General features: G+C 34.4%; 1 protein-coding gene across 2 annotated transcripts; it reads left to right on the top strand.

The window, feature by feature from the left end:
• The first annotated feature begins 19,371 nt into the window (after positions 1-19,371).
• On the top strand, positions 19,372-23,633 carry LOC107867122 (protein OSB1, mitochondrial). Of its 2 annotated transcripts, none has more exons than XM_016713235.2 (4): positions 19,372-19,817; positions 20,638-20,776; positions 22,161-22,248; positions 23,082-23,633. In XM_016713235.2, the coding sequence occupies exons 1-4, from the start codon at positions 19,462-19,464 to the stop codon at positions 23,306-23,308; spliced, it is 810 nt and encodes a 269-aa protein (XP_016568721.1). In that variant the 5' UTR covers positions 19,372-19,461; the 3' UTR covers positions 23,309-23,633. The 2 variants fall into 2 exon arrangements, with proteins under 2 accessions (XP_016568721.1, XP_016568722.1); XM_016713236.2 differs by having other exon boundaries at positions 19,382-19,817; positions 22,161-22,242.
• The last annotated feature ends 1,137 nt before the right edge of the window (positions 23,634-24,770 follow it).

Here is a 24,770-nt window from a genome sequence, read left to right as displayed (position 1 = left end):
CAACTGTACTCTGCTTTTTTGTCTGATGAATTCTATTGCGTATCAAGACCCCTAGATCGTGCCTCAGATCCTGGAAGGAAGGGTGGAGGGGGGTCAATACAAAAGTACTGGCACGCGAAGCAATCCAAAATAGAGTATTTGAACATATATAATAGATGAGAGCAATTTTTCAACAATACATCATGCATAAAACAGTTTCTGAAAACACATGGGCATTATTCAAAAATCGTAAGACATTCTTGTCAAAAAAGTTTTCTGATCTTTGTATTACTTCTGAGTTAGGTGGCACTCCCCTACAAGTCTGATATTTCACGAGCTATATGGAATCCGTCATTGACTCAGCGGGGAAGCCCCCAACTCAAGTGTGCCGCAAGGGTTGGAGTGTCTGATTCTGATACGCCACACGACACTTAAGTCAGCGTATAATAATATACCCGGATCGGCAAATCACGATTTTGGACAATGATTTGTCTGAACTCAAGCCTTCTTCGGGGAACCACCTAAGCTCTCTTTATGCCCTATTTTATCCTTTTCTAAACATGCATCATTCTAAAGTTCTAAAATATGCAAATCTGATAAAGTCTGATTTCTGTATTAGTCTGTGTCTGTTATGGCATTTTGTCTGAGTTGGTATCGTCATACCAAGACTTGCAAGTCGTTATTCTGAGCCATATTGCATTAAGCAAGAACTTTCATTCTAAAATAATGTTCAGGCCACTTGATCATGCATGTAGTGTAAAACAATTCATATCTCAAATCATAAGTCAAAAATCATGTGAAGACTTTTCATTCATTCAACAATTTCAACAAGTAGTGGCCAACTTCTCAAAAACATTCTTGGAGTTTCTTTGTTTATTAACCAACAACATTTAAGTCATAATACATTCCTTTCTCCCATTCTTAAGCATCATGAAATTCATGTAAATAATAGAGCTCTTGAGTCATTCTTGAAAACATGCAATTTAGGAAATCCAAAACTTGCAATTTAAACAATAACACCATGCGAGAGGGAAAAGATTCATCAATTCATGCTCTTAGTTCATATTTTCAAGACTTTAAAACATATATACATATACATTTATATAGGATTTCAAATCAAATTTGGGGGAAGGCCAAAAGATCAAAACATTGCCATTAAGGTTTCCAGAACATGGATATGTTCATAAATCTGAAATCCTTTTCCTAAAAACATGATTTCTATGCCCATGAGATTTTAGAAAAACCCCGCGTACCTTAAATTTGATGCTATTGAATGAACTCTAGCTTTTGGGATTGCTACACATACGATTGGTAAATGCATCTTGTAGCCCTCGCACTGCGGATTCCGAATCTTGAAGAATTAGGGAAAACCCACGGTTGAAATTTGAGTTATCTGGGTTTTTAGTTTGAAACCCTAGAGAGAGTTCTTGTGAATTTTTTATGAATGAGGCTCTATTTTGGCTATTTAGGGATTAAATACCGTGTTAAGGAGGATAAGGCGTCCAAATTTACCATTATGCCATTAATGAAACGGATGGAAAACATAAAAGTTTGGCCTGGCGTGATTAGCCAGGCGTCACCTGTCCTAGAGCGGTGCAATCCACCGGGCGGCGCCTGGTCTATCGCCCGCAATAACCCAGGCGGCGGCTGGTATATTGCCTCCCTTATCTGAAACTCAGCCCCCATGATAGAGCGGGCGGCGCGGGCCTATCGCCCATTGCTACTGGAATGGACACCCAAACGTGGTCTTACGCTCATCCAAAAATTCCGAAACTCACCCGGGATGTACCCTTGACTTCCCCGATCATAACGCAATAGAAATTTCAAGAAACAGAGGTCGGGAAGGTCAAAAATAAATTTCCCAAAGATTAAGAGCTTAAAATGAGATTAAGTCTCTTTGACACTTAGAATATTTTTAAGTTTTTGAGGCTAAGAGTACATTACTATGGGCTAGCACATGCACGACTTTTTACGAGGCATTACATTATCTCTCCCTGGGGATCATTTATCCCCGAATGATGGATAGGAATGTTGAAGTCTTAAAGGTATGGAATAACGCGGACATGATGTGCTATCTAAGGTAGAATACACTGATCTGAAACATGACCATATGGGTGGAACTACTGATATTCAGAATTCTTATATCGGACATGCATATCTAATGCATGGATTTGTTACCGAGTTGTTCTCATGAATGCGGAACTGAATACACTGATAAGCTGAGCTTTTTCTATTGAACATGCATTTCTAATGCATGCATATCTGACTGAACTGACGTATGAACGTATGACTGAGTACACAATGATAACTGGTGCGAAGCTTGTAATAAGAATCTATGCATGCAACTGAATGGGGTATCTCCCCCTTGGGACCCTATGTCCCTCTATGAATGTTCAATTCACTAAGATACTCGAAAAACTGAGGCGATGCACAAGGCACCTACGAATTGAATCATAACTGAACATCTGGAAAACTGAATCTAGTACCTGATGCAACAAACTGGGCTACACTCACAGCTACTAGTATACTCAATCTTGGAATTGTAATATATCTGAGATTTCGGGTAGCATGATTAAGTGAAAAGACGAGAAACCAAGTCATGCGAATCTAACTGTATGACTATTAAACTGATTTTCTTGCTACACAGACTGAACTATACTGGAAACTTATACCCAATCTGGAGTATCTCATCAACACTCTTTCTGAAGAAGTTCTAGTAGCATTAGGTAGTAAAAGATCTTGGGCATGGGTCACACAAGACATCCAACTATAGGATCCCAACATTGACACTACTCTACAGTCTGGAATATAGACATATAACTCATAAATTAGGATAGGATTTACCAGGCCTTAGGTAATACCACTTCTTACTTTCATCTTAGCACACTCCTCGAATACTCCCTTAACTATACCATTCTTCTTAAATACTATACTCATCTAATTTAGCTTATTTGCTCTCGTATTGGCATTTATAAACCTTTCTACTAATGTCTATAGTAGATTAAACCTTTCACCGAGATCAAGCCAAACTCTAAGTCACAAAAAATACAACATGCCACATCACGCTATTATTCTAAACTACATGATGCAGCCTTCTATATCTCTTTTGAAGATCACATCCTAAGCATAACATGCCTTACCACTCTAATGACTACTCTGAACTCTTTCTATGATGTCGCTAACGCATACTGCGTTCTTCTACTACAATCCCAACACGTCATTCAAGCGTATTTTATAACCACATGTTAACTTCAAAGCAACCACCCATAAATACATACTTCACACAGTTTCTAAACTATTGTCAATATAAATCCCAAGCGCTACCCCAAGAACATACATACAAAAATTTCCACTAACCACCATATGTATCAAAGACTTGGTTCTAATCTTACTTCACACTTATGGCCTTATCTAAAACATGCATATTGATATTCTATCAACAAGAGCATTTACTCATCACTACTATCATCACATAAGGAGGAGTCACTAAAAGGTTAGAACATAAGATCTTAAAACATGGAAGGATATTATGTGAGACTTGACATTTAACGGAGACATGAGGAATAATGAATCAACATTTGGGATTCATCAAAGTGATTTGAATTGAGAGTAAACCCGTCTCTAAGCTGAATCTTACCAATCATTTGGCATATAGCATGAGTTGTGGGAACCGAGCACATTATAAAGCGTGAGTACATAAGTCATGATCTGCATAACCTCAATTTGGAGTTCATAACGTATGGAATGTGATTTCGATTACTGAATGAACTGGAACTTCTCATTGTTGAACTGGAAGAGTACATGATTCTCTATCATATGCATGAACGTGAACTGATCATGGAACTAAATCATAAGGCATGAGTAGGTATTGGGATAGCTAAAAAATACTGAGATATGAATGGGTTGAGTCTCACTCTCACTTTCTGACGTTCTATATCATACTTACATCACTACTAGAATTTGAGAACCTGACTTGGTTATTTGTTCTACCATCTCCCCCTTAGCTTCAAGCCTTCATCTTAGGTCTAAGGAATCCCTTACTAGACTCTAAACTGAACTACACTTACTACGCTCTGGGGACTGAAAAACAACAATACACGTATAGCATGGAACTTAACCCGAATGGACACACCTGAAAGTGGAAAACCCACTGGTAATAATACCTTCTGAGATACACTCTACCTTTCTATAGCCACCAATAGTCATCATATAATACTTGGACATTTACTAACTTCGGGTCTTCAACCACCCAGCAACTCAATGGTACCACTAGCCACACATAACAAGTCATAGCCTTAGAAAAAAAATATATCGCAACCTCATATCACCTTGGGCATACTTCTACATCATACATACAACATCATCCCTTCATTACGAATTAATTAAACTTAATCTCTTGCATACACTGTTCAAGCCTATTATACCACTTCCACAAAACTAGTACTATTAATCTAGAAATCATCACATCCACCTTCATGGAAATCAACTGCTCAAACTTAATGTCTAGCGCTAAACATGATTTACATCTCAACTTTATACTTAATTCTCGTAAAACATGTATCATTAATGTTAAGCCACTATTCTTACAACCACATTCTACATTTAAATTCAAGCCTATAGCCTAGCATCAATCATCTACGACCAATGAAGAATGCAACATAATATACTAGTCCATCGAATTGGGACATTCTACCCAAATATCTCAAAAATCTACTACATACCTTCTCACAAGTAGTACTAATTTAAAACTACCAACGAAAAGAATGTCAAGGGGGTTAAAGTCACATAATAGACATGATCAACCTTAATCTTATATTATAACCCCAAACAATCTTATCTACTTACGACTTTCTCACATCACACTTAACTTACCAAAGCGTACATTTAAACTGTCTTCAAATTCCACAAACAACCACGAGTCTATAATCTTAACTTACTGACCAATCCATCCATTTTCATACTTCAAGCAAACAACAATTCACTTTGACTAATAACTTTTTCTCTACCTTCTACTAAACTAACATACCAGGATGTATCACTTCATTACCAACTCAATCTCATGCAAACAGATTCAACTATACATATATTCAACCAACACGAGAATAACAAGTTGAACAACACATTGCTAGTGAATCGAAATAGGTCTCACACGGCTTCACTAGACTTTGATTTTTGTGTTTTGAACAAGAAAATGGAATGAATAACAAAGCAACTATGCTAGTGAATCGAAAGAGCCCCACACGACTTCACTAGACTTTTTAGTTTCATCAACACGATGATAAAATATTTTCAAGAGATAGAAACTTGACACATAATATTCCATAATCTGAGAATACACATCTTACTTTGTATAAAAAAATGTGAGTAAAACACTCCCCCCATAGACTACCATAAAATCCACACATGCTACTAGCTACCACATTAGTTTATCACTATAAAGAGGTAAATCATCCTCAAACATCTATTATTCAACAAAAATATTTATTTACACCAATGTCACCCTCACTCTGACTTCTAACTTTGTGACTTCACATCACCAACTTTTTGGTCCAATATTACTACCAATAAGTCATGACAACAACACTTTAACTCATACTACTATTCGGGTAAAAATACAGTTCCAACATTCTGTTACACATCATCCCCCTGAAGCATGACATTTGCAACATAATTTTTTGTAAAGAGCTGAATATACTCAATACAGAAGGATGAAAAGCACGATTTCATTAAGATCAAGGTTCGCACTAGAACCAATACAGTCTGAACCACTAACAGACTCTTCTCAAGTCCTTGCACAATATTCAAAATCTTATATGATTCAATCAGAAAGAACCATACCATTTATACTCTAAACTTCTATACTTGAATCAACCCAACAATGAGACATATTTGAGAACATCAGAGTAAGAAAAGAATTGGGATGACTTTACACTCATATAGGCAACACCATAGCACGAATTAGAGTATGGAAGAAGGACATTCTGACTCCATAGCACGAACTAAAACATGAAGAAAGAGAGACATTCCTAAATGCCTAGTAGCCTCCTACTTATAAGTGAGGCACGCTACACACCCATAAACAAGACTCTACCCGACGCGATTTTGCAGATACCCTGGGACCATGAACCATGATTTGATACCAACTTTGTCACGACCCAAAATGGGGCCCTGGCCATGATGAGCATCCCGAGCCATGAAGACCCGATACGCCCTTCTACATCTGGAAATCATGCACATAATTTATATGGTCAAAGAAATGCGAAAGATACACAATACTACGAAAACATGGTCATGAGTCTAATAAAATTAATAATGGGAAATAAAGTCCCACAACATCAATCAACATCTGAAAACCGTCTGCGAAATCTCTACTACATGACTAATAACACTGTTTGAAAACTGAGACAAGGCCCCCAACAAACCAACACCATAGCTAATAGTAAATGTCTGAAATAAACAGGCCTTCTGGAATATAGAAGGCTCACCAACTGAACTCTGCACTTCTGTCTGATGAATTCTACTTCGTATCAAGACCTTTAGATTGTGCCTTAGATCCTTGAAGGAATGGGGGAGGGGGGTCAATACAAAAGTACTGGCACGTGAAGCAATCCAAAATTGAGTACTTGAACATATATAATAGATGAGAGCAATTTTTCAACAATACATCATGCATTAAATAGTTTCTGAAAACACATGGGCATTATTCAAAAATCATAAGACATTCTTGTCAAAAGAGTTTTCTGATCTTTGTATTACTTTTGAGTTAGGTGGCACTCCCCTACAAGTCTGATATTTCACGGGCTATATGGAATCCGTCATTGACTCGGCGGGGAAGCCCCCAACCCAAGTATGCCACAAGGGTTGGAGTGTCTGAGTCTGATACGCCACACGACACTTAAGTCAGCGTATAATAATATACCTGGATCGATAAATCACGGTTTTGGGCAATGAGTTGTCTGAAATCAAGCCTTCTTCGGGGAACCACCTAAGCTCTCTTTATGCCCTATTTTATCCTTTTCTGAACATGCATCATTCTGAAGTTCTAAAATATACAAATCTGATAAAGTCTGATTTCTGTATTAGTCTGCGTCTGTTGTGGCATTTTGTTTGAGCTAGTGTCGTAATACCAAGACTTGCAAGTCGTTATTCTGAGCCATATTGCATTAAGCAAGAACTTTTATTCTAAAACAATGTTTAGGCCACTTGATCATGCATGTAGTGTAAAATAATTCATATCCCAAATCATAAGTCAAAAATCATGCAAAGACTTTCCATTCATTCAATAATTTCAAAAAATAGTGGTCAACTTCTCAAAAAACATTCCTGGAGTTTCTTTGTTTATTAACCAACAACATTTAAGTCTTAATACATTCTTTTCTCCCATTCTTAAGCATCATGAAATTCATGTAAATAATAGAGCTCTTGAATCATTCTTGAAAACATGCAATTTTGGAAATTCATAACTTGCAATTTAAACAATAAACACCATGCGAGAGGGAAAAGATTCATCAATTCATGCTCTCAGTTCATATTTTCAAGACTTTAACACATACATACATATACATATATATAGGATTTCAAATCAAATTTGAGGGAAGGCCAAAAGACCAAAACATTGCCATTAAGGCTTCTAGAACATGGATATATTCAGAAATCCGAAATCCTTTTATTAAAAACATAATTTCTATGCCCATGAGATTTTTAAAAAACCCCGCGTACCTTAAATTTGATGCTATTGAATGAACTCTAGCTTTTGGGATGCTATACATACGATTGGTGAGTGCATATTGTAGCCCTCGCACTGCGGATTCTGAATCTTGAAGAATTAGGGAAAACTCACGATTGAAACTTGAGTTATCTGGGTTTTTAGTTTGAATCTCTAGAGAGAGTTCTTGTGAATTTTTGATGAATGAGGCACTATTTTGGCTATTTAGGGATTAAATACCATGTTAAGGAGGATAAGGCTTCTAAATTTACCATTATGCCATTAATGAAACGGATGGAAAACACAAAAGTTTGGCCTGGCGCGATTAGCCAGGCATCGCCTGTCCTAGAGCAGTGCAATCCACTGGGCGGCGCCTGGTCTATCGCCCATGATAACCCAGGCGGCGCCTGGTATATCGCCTCCCTTATCCGAAAATTAGCCCCCGCGATAGAGCGGACGGCACGGGTCTATCGCCTGTTGCTACTGGAATGGACACCCAAACATGGTCTTACGCTCATTCAAAATTCCCAAAACTCACCCGGGACGTACCCTTGACTTCCCCGATCATAACGCAATAAAAATTTCAAGAAACAAAGGTCGAGAAGGTCAAAAATAAATTTTCCGAAGATTAAGAGCTTAAAATGAGATTAAGTCTCTTTGACACTTAGAATATTTTTAAGTTTTCGAGGCTAAGAGTACATTACTATGGGCTAGAACATGCACGACTTTTTATGGGGCGTTACATAAATTCAAGCCTATATTCATAGCTACACCCTCGTGGAATACAAGCATGCAACAATTATCTCTTCTTAACATAAAACATTTACCCTCTCACATCTAAACAACTGCTCATCACTACACTATTTTCACAAAGAGAGATCACTGAAGGGTTAAATCAGGAGGATCTGAAACATGAATAGATACAAACTGAACTCGACACATGACTTGAAACTTAGGGGATAGAATATCAACAACATGGATTTGCCCATAAGGCCTGAACTGAGAATATACATGACATAGTATGGATTCATCTGATCAGCAGGGACATAACATGAGTTATGAAATCTAAGTATACTGGAAAGCATGATGTATGTACATGAGTCAAGAACTGATTCTGAAATTTCTGAATTCGTAAGACATGATTTGTAACACTGAGTCAGCTAGAACTGAACTTCTTATGCTGGGAACTGAAATCGTACATGATTTATGGAAAAATGCACGAGCATGGTTCATGGATATAGAATCGACATGCAATGTTTGCATGGGTTTAGTGATAGCTAAAGTATAAAACTCTGCACTGAGATGAGGATGGGTCAAGAATTGTCTTCCCTTACTGCTTTTCAATACATATTGGCACTACTACTAGAATCTAAAGGACTGACTTGGTCACTTGATCTATCATCTCCCCCTTAGCTTAAAGCCGACATCATAAGTTCGTGAACACTAAACTGAACTCTGAACTGAACTGTAATCTTAATCACATGCTTACACTCTGTTCAACACAAGCTTGCTTTGCTAAACTCATCATCTTCTACTGTTTCCTCTACTACTAATGTCACATGCACACATTCATGCCAAAATTTCAAGTCAATAAATCTAAAATTCTAGCTCGCACTGTTCAAGCCTACTGACTTATTCTGGGATAACTATCCCCTTGAGTTCATACTCTGATCAATCAGAATAATAATATCCCAACTCTACTACTGCTAAACCCCTTGGGTTCATGTTTGTAACTCTAGATCATATACTATCATAGGATTCTGAGAAGAGATCTGACGATATATCTAAATTTGGGTTTTATAAGGAGTTCTTATGATTATGAATGGGATCCATACGACTCTGCAACATAATGAAATGATGGGATACTGTTTGAGTCCGTGGCTAATCCCGTAACTGACTGTAGGGACTGTATAAGAAAGCCCTATCTTTAGGAATTGAGCTTCATTGTTTTTGTTACCATGAAAGTAAGGTAAAGCTGACATGAAGGGAGCATGATCTGGATCTACATGAGTTTCTTAGAAAACTTTTTTATAGCACGATCTGAGAGATGAAAAAAGAGAAACTGTTCCAGAAACATCTCATAGCCTCCTGCACATAAGTGTGGTGCACAACACACCCATGTACAAGACTCTACTAGATGTGGCTTTCAGACTTCCTAGGACACTATTGAACCTTAGGCTCTGATACCAAGTTTGTAACGTCCTAATTTTCTGAACCGAAATGCTACACGGTGCCCATGACTCCGAAGGACCACAAGCTAACCCATGACTGATATGTACCTGTACACTGCATAATATACTGAATAAATATAGAAATAAAGGCGGTAAGGCCATAAGGTTCAAAACTAAATAAAATATTGTCTGAAAATAGTATAACAATACCCGAAACTAAAAAAAAAACTGTCTGACATGCTATAGTCTGAAAGCCTCTAACTGTACTGAATAAGGAGTTGAAGGAACATGTCTCCATCTAACTCCATCAACTGAAAACTAAACCAAAATGATAAATAAAGTAATAATCATATCGTCCTCGAATGAATAGGACTCACTGCAACTCTGAATGCTGAGGTGCTGCTGCTACTGCTGATCTGGGACTCGTGTCTCTGAACCTATGATATAACATATAAAGAAAGCACCATAGCGCTAATGCATCAATACGACTAAATGTACTGAGTATATGAGTGAGATAGGCTAAATGCAAAGGGTTTATATGCATGAACATGCGGACTGATATGAACGTAGGAATACATACATGCATAAGTTACTATAACTGAACTCGTGGTAAGACTGACTACTGAGTATGAATTCTGACAACATGAGTTTACTGATACTAACGTACTGAATAACTAAGAGACTGATACTATATTACTGATAAGTGAATGATGATTTATTACAGTTCTGATTATGAAAAACTGGTTGGATTGACTGCATCTGACAGTTCTGAAATCGAATACTGATAACATGATTTACTGATATCTAATATGACTGATAATTGAGTTTTGATAACTGAAATGACTGATAACATGAGTGGCCGTATCTGACGATCCTGAATCTAATGGAACTATCTCAGTTTCGTACTGCATCTGAGTTGACTGTATCTGACAGTCCTGATATGCTGAAGTCTGAAGAACCATTTGAGTTCTTTAACTGATACTGAGACTGTGGGAGGTAGTAGTTTAACCGACATGCCTCATGTATACTAGTTTAGCTGAACTGGGGTCCAATCCTTGCCCTGATTGGAAGGGTGTCAATACCATGCCACGGTTAAAGACAAGCTGTGAGTAACTCTCAAATCTAGAAGTGTCCCCAAAAGAGAACGGCGGATATCCGCCTCATCAATCCTCAAGTTGGCAATGTTGATGTCTCAACCTATGATGGCTATATTATTCTGGAATGCAAGGATGACTTCTAAGAATCACACCCTCATCTGACAGTGTGTATTCCCATCCTTGGGTTCACTCGGTGCTAACTCCTACTCCCATCTGAATAGACACTGAACTGATCAACTGAAGTGAACTGATTAGCTGAACTGATTAACTGGTCTGATAGTATTGCTTAGCTGAGCTGAGCTAAATTCCCTTAATTTCGTTGATTGACGGAATACTACTGAGATCTGAGGACTTACTGAGAGTACTGAAGTTACTGAAACTGCTGATACTGGAGTTTCTGAGATTACTAAGCTACTGAGATAACTGGGCTACTGAGATTACGTAGATTACTGAGTACTGAGTAGAACTGGGCTGATACTGAAGTTACATAAGTTTTCCTGAATCATGAGACTAACCGAAGTCTACTGAACATGGCTTAACTGAGGATATCGTGACAACATGACATGACTCTAGGCACACAACTATATTTTTCGGGTACAAGTACCCCCAGGACTTGATAAAAGGAAACTGACACACATGACTGACTTGATCGTGAGAATAGAGTCCATAATGCATAATATCATAAATAGGGATCTCATACTAAGCATGATTACTAACGATGTATTACATGAAAATGATTTCATATCACGTGGAAGTACTTGCACAACCTCAATATCATGTTCATTATATAATCATAATAGCAACACATATCAATAACATGGAAGTTCACGTGGAAACATGATGCATAGAGCATGTACTTGTAATTTAGGTACAATATGGTCATGAGGCATCCATTCTATCATTCTAGGCATTTTGTCAAACACTTTACATGCATAATCCTTAGCATAGGTGAAATTAGCAAATTTAACAAGTATTAAACCAACCCCAAATCCATGGGTTTCAACTATTCAACACACAAACTGCATGACAACACCTAAAACATGATCTTGAAGCCTAAACCACAATCATGAACATGAACAACATCACATCATAACAAGGTAAATCAAATTTATCATTCAAAACATGGTTCTTGATCTCTATGGACGAAAGGGGTCCATAGGTGAACACTATGCATACCTGAGATTAAGAATCCATAGAATTTACGGTGAAAACGGCTTGAATCTTGAAACCCCCAATTGAATCCTAGATTTGTTCTTGATGTTTCTTGAGAGGATTTCCACAAAACTAGTATGGTTTGGTGATTTTGAGCTCAAATCCCGTGTTTAAGACTATATATAGGGTAGGGAAAATGAACAAAATACCCTTTAAAATACAGAGGTGGAATGCTGAAAACTGGGCGAGCACCGGAGTTAGCAGGCGTCGCCCGCCTTAGTCCACCACTATAGAGCAGGCGGCGCCTGTCTTATAGCAGTGCTCTAGACCAGGCGGCGCGGGCAGATCGCCAGATGTTACTATTTCAAAATCCAAACGAGCCCTAAACGGATTCCAAAAGTTTCGAAACTTTGCCGAGATATACTCTTGACTTCCCCGATCGCAACGCAACTTGAAAATCCAAAATCGGAGGTCGGGAAGGTCGTCATATAAATCCTCAAAGTTTGGATACTTGAAATAAAACTAAGTTTTGAAACACTTATCAAATTGTCTAAGTTTTGAGGCTTGTAAAGCCAAATGAGCTGAATTTTGGATTTAGAATTTTACTGGGTATTACACCTTAGTAAGTCCTCAAATGAAGTTGGCCCTCAGATGTTATTCAATAAGATTCCCTTGTAATACCTTTCTCTAATATCTTCTGGTGAAAGCTACCAGAAGAACACTTGGTGTGTAAGATATTGGATACTTATCAGAGTGTAAATATACAAATATAGTCCCTTAATATAAGAAATCAAACTGTAACAATATTTAAAACTGTCATATCATAATTATAGAAAATTAAAAAACCAAAAAATGAAATCTATTTAAATTAAAGCTAATAATTCACGCATTATATAATTCAGATAGAATAATAAACAAAACATAATCGCAACCATCATTTTTCTCTCGATTATTTCTTACATAAAAGAGAGGGATGAAGAAAAAAATACCATACTCTTTTGGTTAATAAATCAAAAAAAAAAAACATAAAAAGTTTAAAGAAAAAGCCACTTTCCTTTAAGCGTGGACTCAAATTTCACCTTGAAGGGTAGCTTTTTTGATACTTCTTGTTCAAGTAGCATATTACCAACAAAAAGTGTTGTGGAATATAAGTTGCCATGTTCTGCTAGGGTAAAGATGGTTAAAGGTAAAAATTAGCCTATGAAAGTGTAAACCGCTGAATTCGTCCAAGTTTGGGTAGGTTATGATCTGTCCTCTTATAAGTTCAGTCCATTAAGAATTGGGTTGATATACAGTGTAAATTAACCTATTAAAGATTTTGTCAAAATACATTTTAAGTCACTATTTTTTGTTTGATATATAGTCATCTTTGATTTCTTTACCTTTCTTGATTTAATTTAAACTAAAATTCTCCGAACACAAAGATTAAAATTTTATTGAAGTTATATATGCATATAATAATTGAATTCATATGCTTAAAATTTTATGGATAGTTCCTACTAAGCATACAGGGGAAAAAAAAGACAAATATGAAATTAGCAATAACATAATGTCATAAACTAAAGGAAGGATAGATTGATTGGAAAAATATGATAATAGAGAGTTACAATGATAGTCATGAAGTAGCACTAACGTAAAGAGATCGTATTCTGATTAACACATACTCATCTTGATGTGAAGTTGATGGGAAACCACATCACAACTGAGAAGATCCCGTCAATGTCTTCAGAATCACCACCGTTAATCACCACCATAGAATTTTTGTCGATTTACTCAATTTTGCGATTAATAAAATCACGTTTGTATGATTGTAATTCTTTTTATGGTCAAAACACCATATATCAACATGTTTAAAAAAACTTGCGGCTACGAAGAAGAAAACATCACCAGTAAGAGACATTGTTTGTTGGAGTGTTCTTTTTTGGCCGCCAAGATATTTAAGATTGGAAGTATGTCTTCGTGTTAAAGGAAGTGTTGAACCGGTTCTTCTTTTGGCCTTTGGGGTTGCTGAACCATTACGTAGTTTGTTAATAGTAGGGGTGTCAAATGGGCGGATTAGGTTGAGATTGAAGATATTAAATGGATTGAATTTGGTATCGGATTGGGTCATGATCCGTCAAAATTCACTTTGGATTGAAATGGATAAAAATCACGTTGGGACTTGACCCGCCCAATATAACCCGCTTAATTTAAAAAATATTAAAATATTAATATTTATCTCTTGTAAAGAAAATAAATTTTAATGGGTTTGAAAAGTTGGGTGGTTGGGTAGGAGTGGGGTTGGGGTAAGAATATTTTTTTAAAAAATAAAAATTACTATTTTTTAGGAAGGGGTGTGGGGTAAGAGGTCGGGGGTAGGAGAGGTGGTTTTTAGAAAGGAGGTTGAGGTAAAAGTTTTTCTTTTAAAAAAAAAAAAAAAATTAATTTTTAAAAGAAAATAATTTTTTTAAAAAAAATATGCTTTTTTTTCGGGGGAGGGGGATATGTCGTATAGGGGAGGAGGGTGTGGGGGTGTAGGGTGTAAGGAGAGATGGGGGTTGGGGTAAGATTAATTTTTTTGTTCAAAAAATAATTATTTATTTATTTTTAAAAATTAAAAGATTTTTAATTTTTTAGGGTGGGGGTGGGGGTGGGGGTGAGGGGTCGGAAGAGAGGAATGGGGATGAGGTGGGGTGATGACAAGATAGAAAATTTATAAAGAGTTTTTAAAAAAATAAAAATAATTTATTAAAGGGACGTGGAGTGAGGTGGGGGTGGGGTAAGTTTGCTTGTGGTAAGGTTTGGGTAAGGTGGGGGTGAGGTGACTTTTTTCCTTACGAGGAAAATAATTTTTCTATTAAACGGGTTGAAGTAGAGATTGATTGGATTCATTTGAACCCAAATTAAAAATAGGTTGAGAGTTAATGAGTTGAGATTTATCCAATAACAAATTATCTTGAACCCAACTCATTAAGTTATGGACAGATTGGGCGGGTCAACTCAATTTGGGTTCATTTTGACACCCCTAGTTAATAGGTAGGATAGGACTTTAGGAGTTATTTGGTACAAAGAGAAGTTATCCATGGATTAACAATACAAGGATTAACAATACAAAGATTAGTAATGCAGGGATTAGTAATACATGGATTATTTTTTATCAAGTGTTTGGTTCATAGTATTAAAAACTAAATATATCATGTATTTTAAAACTCTACAAAATCTCTTTTTACAATTATACCCTTAAATTTTTATGAGATTTTCTACTTCATTTAACTAGTCAAGTTCCTCACCCTTTGCGCGATCTTAAAAAAGCTAAAATATGAATAATAATTCTCACTCCGCTTAATTGATCATTTATTTCTTTAAAAAAATTGAGTCTATTTAATCAAGAAAATTTTTTAAAAAATAAATAATTGTCATATTATAAAGAAATAATTTTTAAAAAATGTAAAGCACATTATGTAAGAACATCACGGACTATTGATAATATAATTTTAGATTTTCAAATTATATATTTATTTGACAATAATCTTTTCTATTTACATTAATCCGTCCGTAAATTGAACAATTACAAAATAGCATAAATGTAGTTCACATTCGAAGCTATCAACTAACATAAGGGAGTAAATGATATTTTAGCACTTGATCCGCATACACAAAGTAAAAAAAAGTTGGCAAATTAAATGTAATATAACAACCAAATTTGTAGTGATTAAATTTAAAATGGAACTAAAAGAAAATTTTAATAAAAAGAATTGAGGGGTACTTGAGTCATTTAATTCTCTTATCCATATATTATTAAGCCATGGATAAGTAATCCCATGATGTTTTAGGGATAAGATAATTCACTCTATGATGTATTAGTTATCCATGTATTAGGTGAGATTAGATTTAAATTGAACAACCAAACATTGTACATAGCTAGACTAACTTTTAATCCATGGATTATTTTATTTAATACGGCCTACCAATTAAAAAAAAAATGAGGTTATTTAACTTAATAAGAAGGGCAGTTTAGTCATTTCACTTTAATTTTTTTGAGTTGGTGCTTTTAATGGAGTATAGATAAATATAGATATAGATTAGTAACACAAGTATTGTTAATATCATGTGTTGCTATAAATCAGTTATACACACATTGAAATACTGCTTTCTTCGTCTCAATTTATGTGACACCGTTAAGGACGCAAAATTTAAAGTAAGAAAATAATCTACATCTACAATATATTAAAAGAATTGACATTCTTAAAAAAGTGATTTGAACTTTTTGTCTTTCATTAAAACTTATCGCAATAGATAAAATTATTTTTCCACTTATTTTCTCCCATTATTATATTATTATATTGTAATATTAAAACTAAGAAGTTCTAAATATATAGTAATAGAAAAATATATTTCGAAAAAATTTCATACTGCCCTAAAACTCCACAAAAATAAAATACGTTAGTTTAATTTTTGGAAGGAAAAATAAACAATTTTCTAAAGTTCCCAAAATAACTCAAAACTGTCCTAAAGTAATATTAGGATGGGCGGGGGTGGGGGGAGGATATTATTTATGTTATTTTTAAATTTTGATTTTTAATAATATGAGGAATGATATCCTAGTAGAAATTCTTATCTAAGATCGAGAATCAAATACTTTCTCATCATAACATACTTTCTCGTCAATCAATATTTCAACGGAAAATAAAGAAAAATTTTCAAAGAAATAATTCGATCAATAATAGTAAAATCTCACTAAAATTCTCTAAGATAGTTAAATAATAGATGTTTCAAAATACATCAAATTGTAGATATTTCACACCTTTAATATATTGTAAATATAGATATAAATTGTAAATTATAGATTAATGTAGATATAGATTAATGCACAACGAACATTAACAAAAAGATATTTGCAACGCAAATCGACTTTTAGTTCATAAGTTAGAAGGGTGTTTCAACTTTAACCTAAAATAGGTTATTTAAAATTAAAAACTAATTTAACTAAAGGAGTATTTCAGTTGAATTTTGTGTGCAGATAAAAATGGTTTTTCAAATGTTAGGAGAGTGACGCATAATCACTTTCATTCATAATATATTAGTTCTAGCTCAAATACTCAGGTTGTATAAAGTAATGTTTTGAACAGGATCTCTACTCTTGTAGTGACAACGCCATAACTGTCTCTGTAAATCCTGTGTTATAAATAAATAAATTTTGTGTTGATTAAAAAATAAATAAAAATTCAATCAGATAAATCCAAATGCCTACTAAGTATGAATAGTTATGATCTGAAGGTCATTCCCATCTACCAATCGTACATCCCTAATAAATTATGAAGTATGTCACACAATTAGGTGATCCAAAAAATTAATCATAGTAATTAGCCATCCTAAGTATGATTAGCTATATTAACTAAATATGAGTTTGAAACATAAAAAATGATCTATCTAGTTTGAACTAGTCCAATTAAATTGACCTCTATATTTTTTATTTTTTATTTTGCATTGTTGATATAATATTTATAGTTTATTTGGTTAAGTTTTTAGAAGTCAAATGCATTTAATTTATTCAAAAGAAATTATATTAAATTATAAGGTGTTTGGTTTATCTCTTGAGAGAAGATAAATACTTATAAGAAGTAACAAAATCAGTTTTTAGAGATAATTTTGAAAAAAAAAAAGTATTTAGAAAAAAAGATTGCTCAAAACTAATTGTTACTCAAAAATATTTTCAATTTTTTTTTGGTTACACAAAAACTATTTCTTAAACAAATAATTTTTGAGAAGCACCTTTGAAAAAAAATCAAAATAAACTGATTTTTAGAAGTTTGATCAAATAAATTATTAATTTTGTAATATTTCAAGATAAATATTAAAGGATGTGAATTTTGGTACCTTTTATCTCAATTTATGTGATAAGTTGACCCTTATGATTTGACTCTCTTCTTTTAAAAATATTTATTAGAAGCTTATTTCATTAAATTAGCCTTATTAATTATGTTATAAATTTAAATTTATACACTTTATATATTTATTTAATGATAAAAATAATATTAAAAAAATATAATAAAATTTTCTTATTTTTATAAATATGGTAATTAAATTAAAATAAAAATTTTTAATAAAAGAATTAAAAAAAATGGTGAGAGAGTATTGTTTTAGCCTCTTACAAGAGAATAGTGTTACCTTTTTATAACTAGACATCACATAACTTTATAATTCTCTTGTTACTTTTAGTGCAAAAGTTTGACCAATTATTAGGCCGGAAGATGTGAGGTATAATACTTTTAAAATAAAATATAAAAAATTATTTTATTTTATATTTAATTGAAGGTATTAGTTAGTTTGAATTATAATTTATATTATTGTGGGATATTAATTTTGAGATAATTAATTATCTTGAGATAACTAATTACACGTTTGATAGGATGTATTATTTAAAATAGTCCATGTATTAAAATCTAATCCAACCTAATATATCGTTTGGTTGCACAACTCAATGTAATCCCTTCTAATACACCATATGGTGTATTATCTTATACCTAGGAAATCATGGGATTACTTATCCATGACATAATAATACATGGATAATAGAATTAAATGACTTAACTACCCCTCAATTCTTTTTATTAAATTTTTTCTTTTAGCTCCATTTTAAATCTAATCACTAAAAATTTGATTGTTATGTTACATTAATTTGCAACCTCTTTTTTCTTTGTGTATGCTGATCAAGTACTTAAATATCATTTTATATTGGTTGATAGCGTCGAATGAGAACTACATTTATGATATTCTATAATTATTTAATTTACAAATGGATTAATTTATATAGAAAAGATTATTGTCAAACAAATATATATTTTGAAAATCTAAAACTATATTATCAACGATCCGTGATGTTCTTATATAATGTGCTTTTGTATTTTTAAAAATTATTTCTGTATAATATGACAATTATTTGTTATTTTGAATTTTTCTTGATCAAATAGACTTAATTTTTTTTTTAAAAAATAAATATTCAACTAAGCAAAGTAAAAATTATTATTCATATTTTAACTTTTCTATAAGATCATGCAGGTGAGTAATTTGATTAGTTAAACGAAGTAGAAAATCTCCAAAAAATTTGAGGGTATAGTTATAAAAAAGATTTTGTAGAGTTTTAAATCCAAACACAATACATAATATATTTATATTTTAATATAATATACTAAACACTTGATAAAAAATAATTCTTATATTACTAATCCTGCATTGTTAATCCATTGATAACATCTCTTTCTACCAAACGATAGCAATATAAAGTTTAACAAAGGTTTTAACAAAAATTAAATGTGTGATTAGCTCATTATCAAAGGCCAATAAAAACACCCGCCGAAAAAATAGCTGCCAAACCTCCATGGCAGCAGCAGCCGCCGTTCGTTCCCTTTCCAAATTCAAACGGGCAATTTCATCGGCCGCGCAAATCCTCCAACATCGCCACTTCTCCTCCGCTGACGCCGCAACGGCGGTGATTAACCCGCCGGGAAATTTCTATTATGACGATAGTGAAGGTGAAGAAAGTGCAGTGTATCAACACACTCTCAAATTCCAACGTCCGTCAACTATAAAACAACAACGAGTTCTCCATAACTCCGTTAGTTTAATTGGGAAAATTGATTTGCCGTTTAGAAGAGTTAACACCAGAAACGGCGCTTTTGGAGTTCATACTTTTCTCAGTGTATCTGCTTCTTCTCAATTCCGTCCCTCTTTTAAGTAAGTTGATGATTTTATTGCTATTCGCTTTTTTGGGTTCCTTTCTTGTATATTTTTTTTATAAATTACTTTTGGAGTTAACTGGTGCTGGTTAGAGCTGTGGTTAGAGCTGGTAGGTATCCTTGTGTAATTAGGCAACGTGCGTACACTACGGTTATTTAAAAAACTTATCTGTCGGACTTCCATTGTAACTAGTAGTTATTATCTCATAAAGTCATCTCCAATTGTTAAAGAAATTTGAAATTTTATTATCTCATAAATTCACCTCCATTTGTTAAAGAAAGTTGGAATCTTATTATCTCAGAAAAGCCACCTGAAAGTTGAAATCTTACTGTCTTAGAAAGTCACCTCCGTTTGTTTAAGAAAGTTGGAAAAGTCACCTTCGTTTGTTAAAGAAAGTTGGAATCTTATCATCCCAGGAAGTCACCTTCGTTTGTTAAAGAAAGATGGAATCTTATTACCTCAGGAAGTCACCTTCATTTGTTAAAGAAAGTTGGAATTTTTTTTGAATAACCGTGGTGTCCGGGCCACCTTACACACGCCTCGACTAATTCCACGGGCAGCAACAGGTAACAGGTAACTTTGTCCATCAAGGTTGGGACAGATGGGAAGAACTCACCTATTATTTTTGTCTCCACTGGAATTTGAACTTGAGACCTCATGGTTCTCAACTACTTCATTGACGACTAGGTGTAGGCCACACCCGTGTGTGCAGAAAGTTGGAATCAAGAAGAAAGTTGACTTTTTGAGATAATTACTATTACAATTGATTGAGTGACCATTTGAGAAATCAAACGCATTACTTTTTGGTGGTGTGCAGAGTTATGCTGAAGATGTGGGATGAAATGGGGGAAGTGTCAATGGAGCATTTGAAGCCAAAGGACTTGATATATGTTTGGGGTCATTTGAGATCATACACCAAGATTGACGAGAATGGTAAACACAGGATGAGACACGAGGTTTGTAACCCAGAAAAAGAAGACTTAATTTTTCTTATGCCCATTGTTGTATGTAGAGGTAATTTTAAATAGAAGGGTCTGGTAAAAATTGGGTATATTTTTGAGATTGATAGTTTTTGACGTCCTGCATTTAGTTTGTTTGGAATGTTATTGTTTGTTGCCCAGTTAACACTTTGCGTCCTTACTATATGTTTGTATCTAAGTGTTCTTTCTGGGTTCTAGTTTCATCAAAATTAGTTGGAGTTTTCCATAAACCATTGTTCCTGCCATCAAATGTGGAGGCCTATGAAAGCTTATCAGATACAAATTTATGTAGTATTTGTTATCGTTTAACTATGATGCAATGACATGATCTCAAAACTATTAGGCATGGGCCCTGCAGATTCTATATACCGGTCAATGAAATTTCTTGCATGTATTTGAGACCTGGGCATCTTGGTTATCCAGCCAGCTTAGGACTGCCCTCTGGGCATTGCGGTTGAGTTATGATCCATGACTATGACAACTTTCAGCTAGTTTGCACAAAAGCCTGACTGAGTTTTCTCTGTCAAATTGTAATAAGTAGGACGAGAGTATAGGTAGTATGTGGATAAAAATTGCTAGCACCTTTCTTTTGCTTAATGATCACAGTAAGCTTTTGCTTGGGACACCGAGGCGAGGATGAAATCATACATGAGAGTGCACATTGTCTGTTTCCTCTTCATAAGATTATAATAGCTGCCTTAGGCTTATTAGTGTTTTGAATTTCTACAAGAATTCATCTTCAGATGCACTTGTCTTTCAAATTCGAACTGTTTGCTGTTTAATAGCATTGCAACATTCTATGATAATGAGGGTGATGGTACAATTGCAGCATAACCTACTCATTAAGAGAAAACCATTTGTCTTCTCATGACGTTCCATTTATTCTCTTTTACATAAGCACACAAATTTATCTTTCAGAGACGTGATTAATTAGAATTGCATCTGCCGTTTGGTGTTTAGCTTTCCTGTATGAGCTACCTTATCTTTTTTTAGGGGTGGGGGGCATATGATGTAAGTTTCCATATCGGCTTCTTAGATCACCAAATGAATATGTTTTGGTCTTTTTATTTATTAAATATGTCTCTAAAGACAAAGGCTACTAGAGGAAGTCGTGACACAAAATGCACTTATTCTTTAACTGTTGAATTTTCTCTTGGATCTTCAAAGAACAAAAAGATGGCAAATGAGATATACCATAAAGAAAAAATGATCCTGCATTGGACGTGTTTTTGTAAATTTTGAGATCCCGTGCTCAACAGAATGCTTTCTCTTTTTCTTTTTCCATGTTTTTTATGTATCTTGTGCTGCACAAAAATGTTTTTTTTCTGTTTCATGTTTTCATGTAATGATTCTTTTGAAGGTAGATGTCAAGGAAATAAATTTTGTGACTCCACGTGTTCAAGCCTCAGCAACCCCAGAATTCGAGAAGAAAGAACCAGGAGGTACAGGTTGCCCTTCTGAGCATTTCTTATAAGTTATAATGTTCATAGATTGTAAGCAATTGAAAACATTTTCTATATTGGAGGGCAAATGGCCTGAATATAGCAGAGTGGAATATGGAGGATCTATATGACCAACCCCAACTAAGCAAGTAATGTGGTATGTGAGGTTTGCTGATTGATTGCATACACAGCATTTCTGGATAATTGAAACATAGAAGACTGCAGGAGGATAACTTCTAAATTTCTCGAATGGAACTTTAGAAGTAATAAAAGAATCAGATAATAATTTTTGAGACACACTATAGCCTGATTGTAAAATAAATGTGCTATTTCTTGGATGAAAATGCACCTTATTGTAAGATAATAATCTTCGTGTTAGAACGGAGGGGGTGGGATTTTCTGTCCTGACAAAAGAAAGCAAGAACATTTAAAGAGATTTTATAAAAATGCTTCACATATTCCAAATTTAGGCGATGATCCTCTTTTCTATATATCTCTCGCCTTCAATAACCATTTCATTTGGTTGATTATTGGAACATTCGGATATTGAGACATGAACTGGCTGGGACATTCATGCTAACAATTTTGCTGTTGTTAACTTTGTGTTGAAACGTTTCACTAAAGTTAAGACTATAATCTAGAGCTACACACAGGTGCATTCTTTAGTTCCAAACCAAACAGCTTGGTTGCCCATGATCTAATTAATCAAGCCTTAGACCTTAGACTGATTGATGGTGCCCATATCTGGAAAGGTTCCGTATTGAACTATGTTGATCCTATATATCCATGTTTCCTGAACTCGTCAACTCATTTCTAGGTCCATTTACTTGCGTTCTCAGGTGAAGATAAAGAGGAGAAGCACAGGAACCGGATCAGATTGTGGCAAATTTTCTTCGCTAGCCCTTATGAATGGATGGACTTCAGGAAGGATAAAGTCAATCCTAAACACCCGGACTTTAAGAACAGAGATACTGGTGAAGTTCTCTGGCTCAGGACAGATGATCCACCATGGATAAAACGACAGTTGGATATTCTAGATTCTAGATTTACTTACAAGAGTTTCTAAGAACAATAAAGCTCCGTATACACACATCCTTATGAAGGGATGCAGATTAATGCTGGAACCTGGTACAACGAGAAGTTCCACTGGTTGTTACAAACATCAGAGCTACTGTTGGCTAATGTGCATACTTCTCAAATAGTAAATAGAACAGGATCTCCATTATGAACGAGAAGAAGGTTACTGTGTGCTAATGCCACAAGTTATGTAATGTTGGCAGTTGTAATAGTTATTAGTGCTATTTCTTGAAAAGTATGCGTTGTACATAAATTTTCTTTTAGGTCAATACTTGTATACGAAATTTCACGACTGTCTCCACTTTACAAACCTATGTCTGGTACATAATTTTCTGTTAGGTCCTAATTCTTGCTTTGGTCTCCTATGAGTGGAGAGTCCAGAAGGAGCACTTCATGTAATTAAAATGCTAAAATTTGCAATAATGCGGTTCATTCTACACCCCTAAAAGTTTTGCACAAATTCTTTAAACGGGAACAAAATTTGAATTGTGGTCAAGTATCCCTAATTCTTTGCAAAGAGGAATATAATGGAAAAAAGTTAAGAATTTTACGCAATTTCTTTTCTAAGAAAGAGATCATACTGATTGATTGCTCTTTCAATCCGGCGAAATGGAATTGGCATGGATCAAATTAATAAGCTTACGACCACCAAACAAACTGACCTATGGGTGAAGTTCAAATAGAATCCATTTAATTATTTGAATCAAGAATGATGCAGGTCCATATTGCTCTATATGACTATGTGAAAGCCCAATAAGCAGTGTGCTTTCTGTTTGGAAATATTTACCATAACCAATTAGTAAATTATGTCAACAAAGCAATAAATTACATGTAGTTGAGGTTGATTGTCAACTTGATTTAATAACTTTTATGATGATAATCGACCTACTATAATCTACTTTCCTTAATGTCCTCAATGGCACTTGCCTTTTAATGTACATCAGAAAAAGCAATAGACACTTTCTCAGTCCAATATTGCATATAACTTTTTTGATATTTTGATTTATTTCCAAAACATAACAAACCATGCAATATATGTGTCAAATTTACTACTAATTGAAATTGAGAAACCCAACCATCTGTTAAATTTCTGGAAAAAAAAATAAAAATTGGCATTTACGTCTAACAACGTTCCAGCCCGAAAATAATTTTAAATCACAGTTTCAAGTTAAAAAGATAAATTTGGTCACATGGAGTCTACCTATTTTACACGGGAGCTTTATTTATTTATTTATTTATTTATTTATTTATTTATTTAATAATAAGGTTGAATACGAGTTGAATTGTTGAAGGTAAGAGCATGAATGAATAAACAAATATAAGGGGCGGCAAATTAAGCAATTCATAATAGTGAGTATACGGAGATTGGGTGTTCGTTACCTATTTAATAGAACGAAAAAGGGTTTAAAATATCAATCAATTATGTGAATTGGTGTAAAAATGTTTCCGTC

The sequence above is a fragment of the Capsicum annuum genome, chromosome 4 (genome assembly GCF_002878395.1).
Source record: "Capsicum annuum cultivar UCD-10X-F1 chromosome 4, UCD10Xv1.1, whole genome shotgun sequence".
NCBI lineage: Eukaryota > Viridiplantae > Streptophyta > Magnoliopsida > Solanales > Solanaceae > Capsicum > Capsicum annuum.
The sequence above is the reverse complement of the archived record's forward strand: the minus strand, read 5'-3'. Positions and strand labels throughout refer to the sequence as shown.

What these genes read in the sequence shown, in the direction of transcription:
- LOC107867122 (XM_016713235.2), top strand. Translation starts at nt 19,462, where the DNA reads ATGGCAGCAGCAGCCGCCGTTCGTTCCCTTTCCAAATTCAAACGGGCA. An exon ending in AACACAGGATGAGACACGAG is followed by an intron (nt 20,777 to 22,160) that starts GTTTGTAACCCA and finishes ATTCTTTTGAAG; the next exon opens with GTAGATGTCAAGGAAATAAA. An exon ending in GAAAGAACCAGGAGGTACAG is followed by an intron (nt 22,249 to 23,081) that starts GTTGCCCTTCTG and finishes TTGCGTTCTCAG; the next exon opens with GTGAAGATAAAGAGGAGAAG.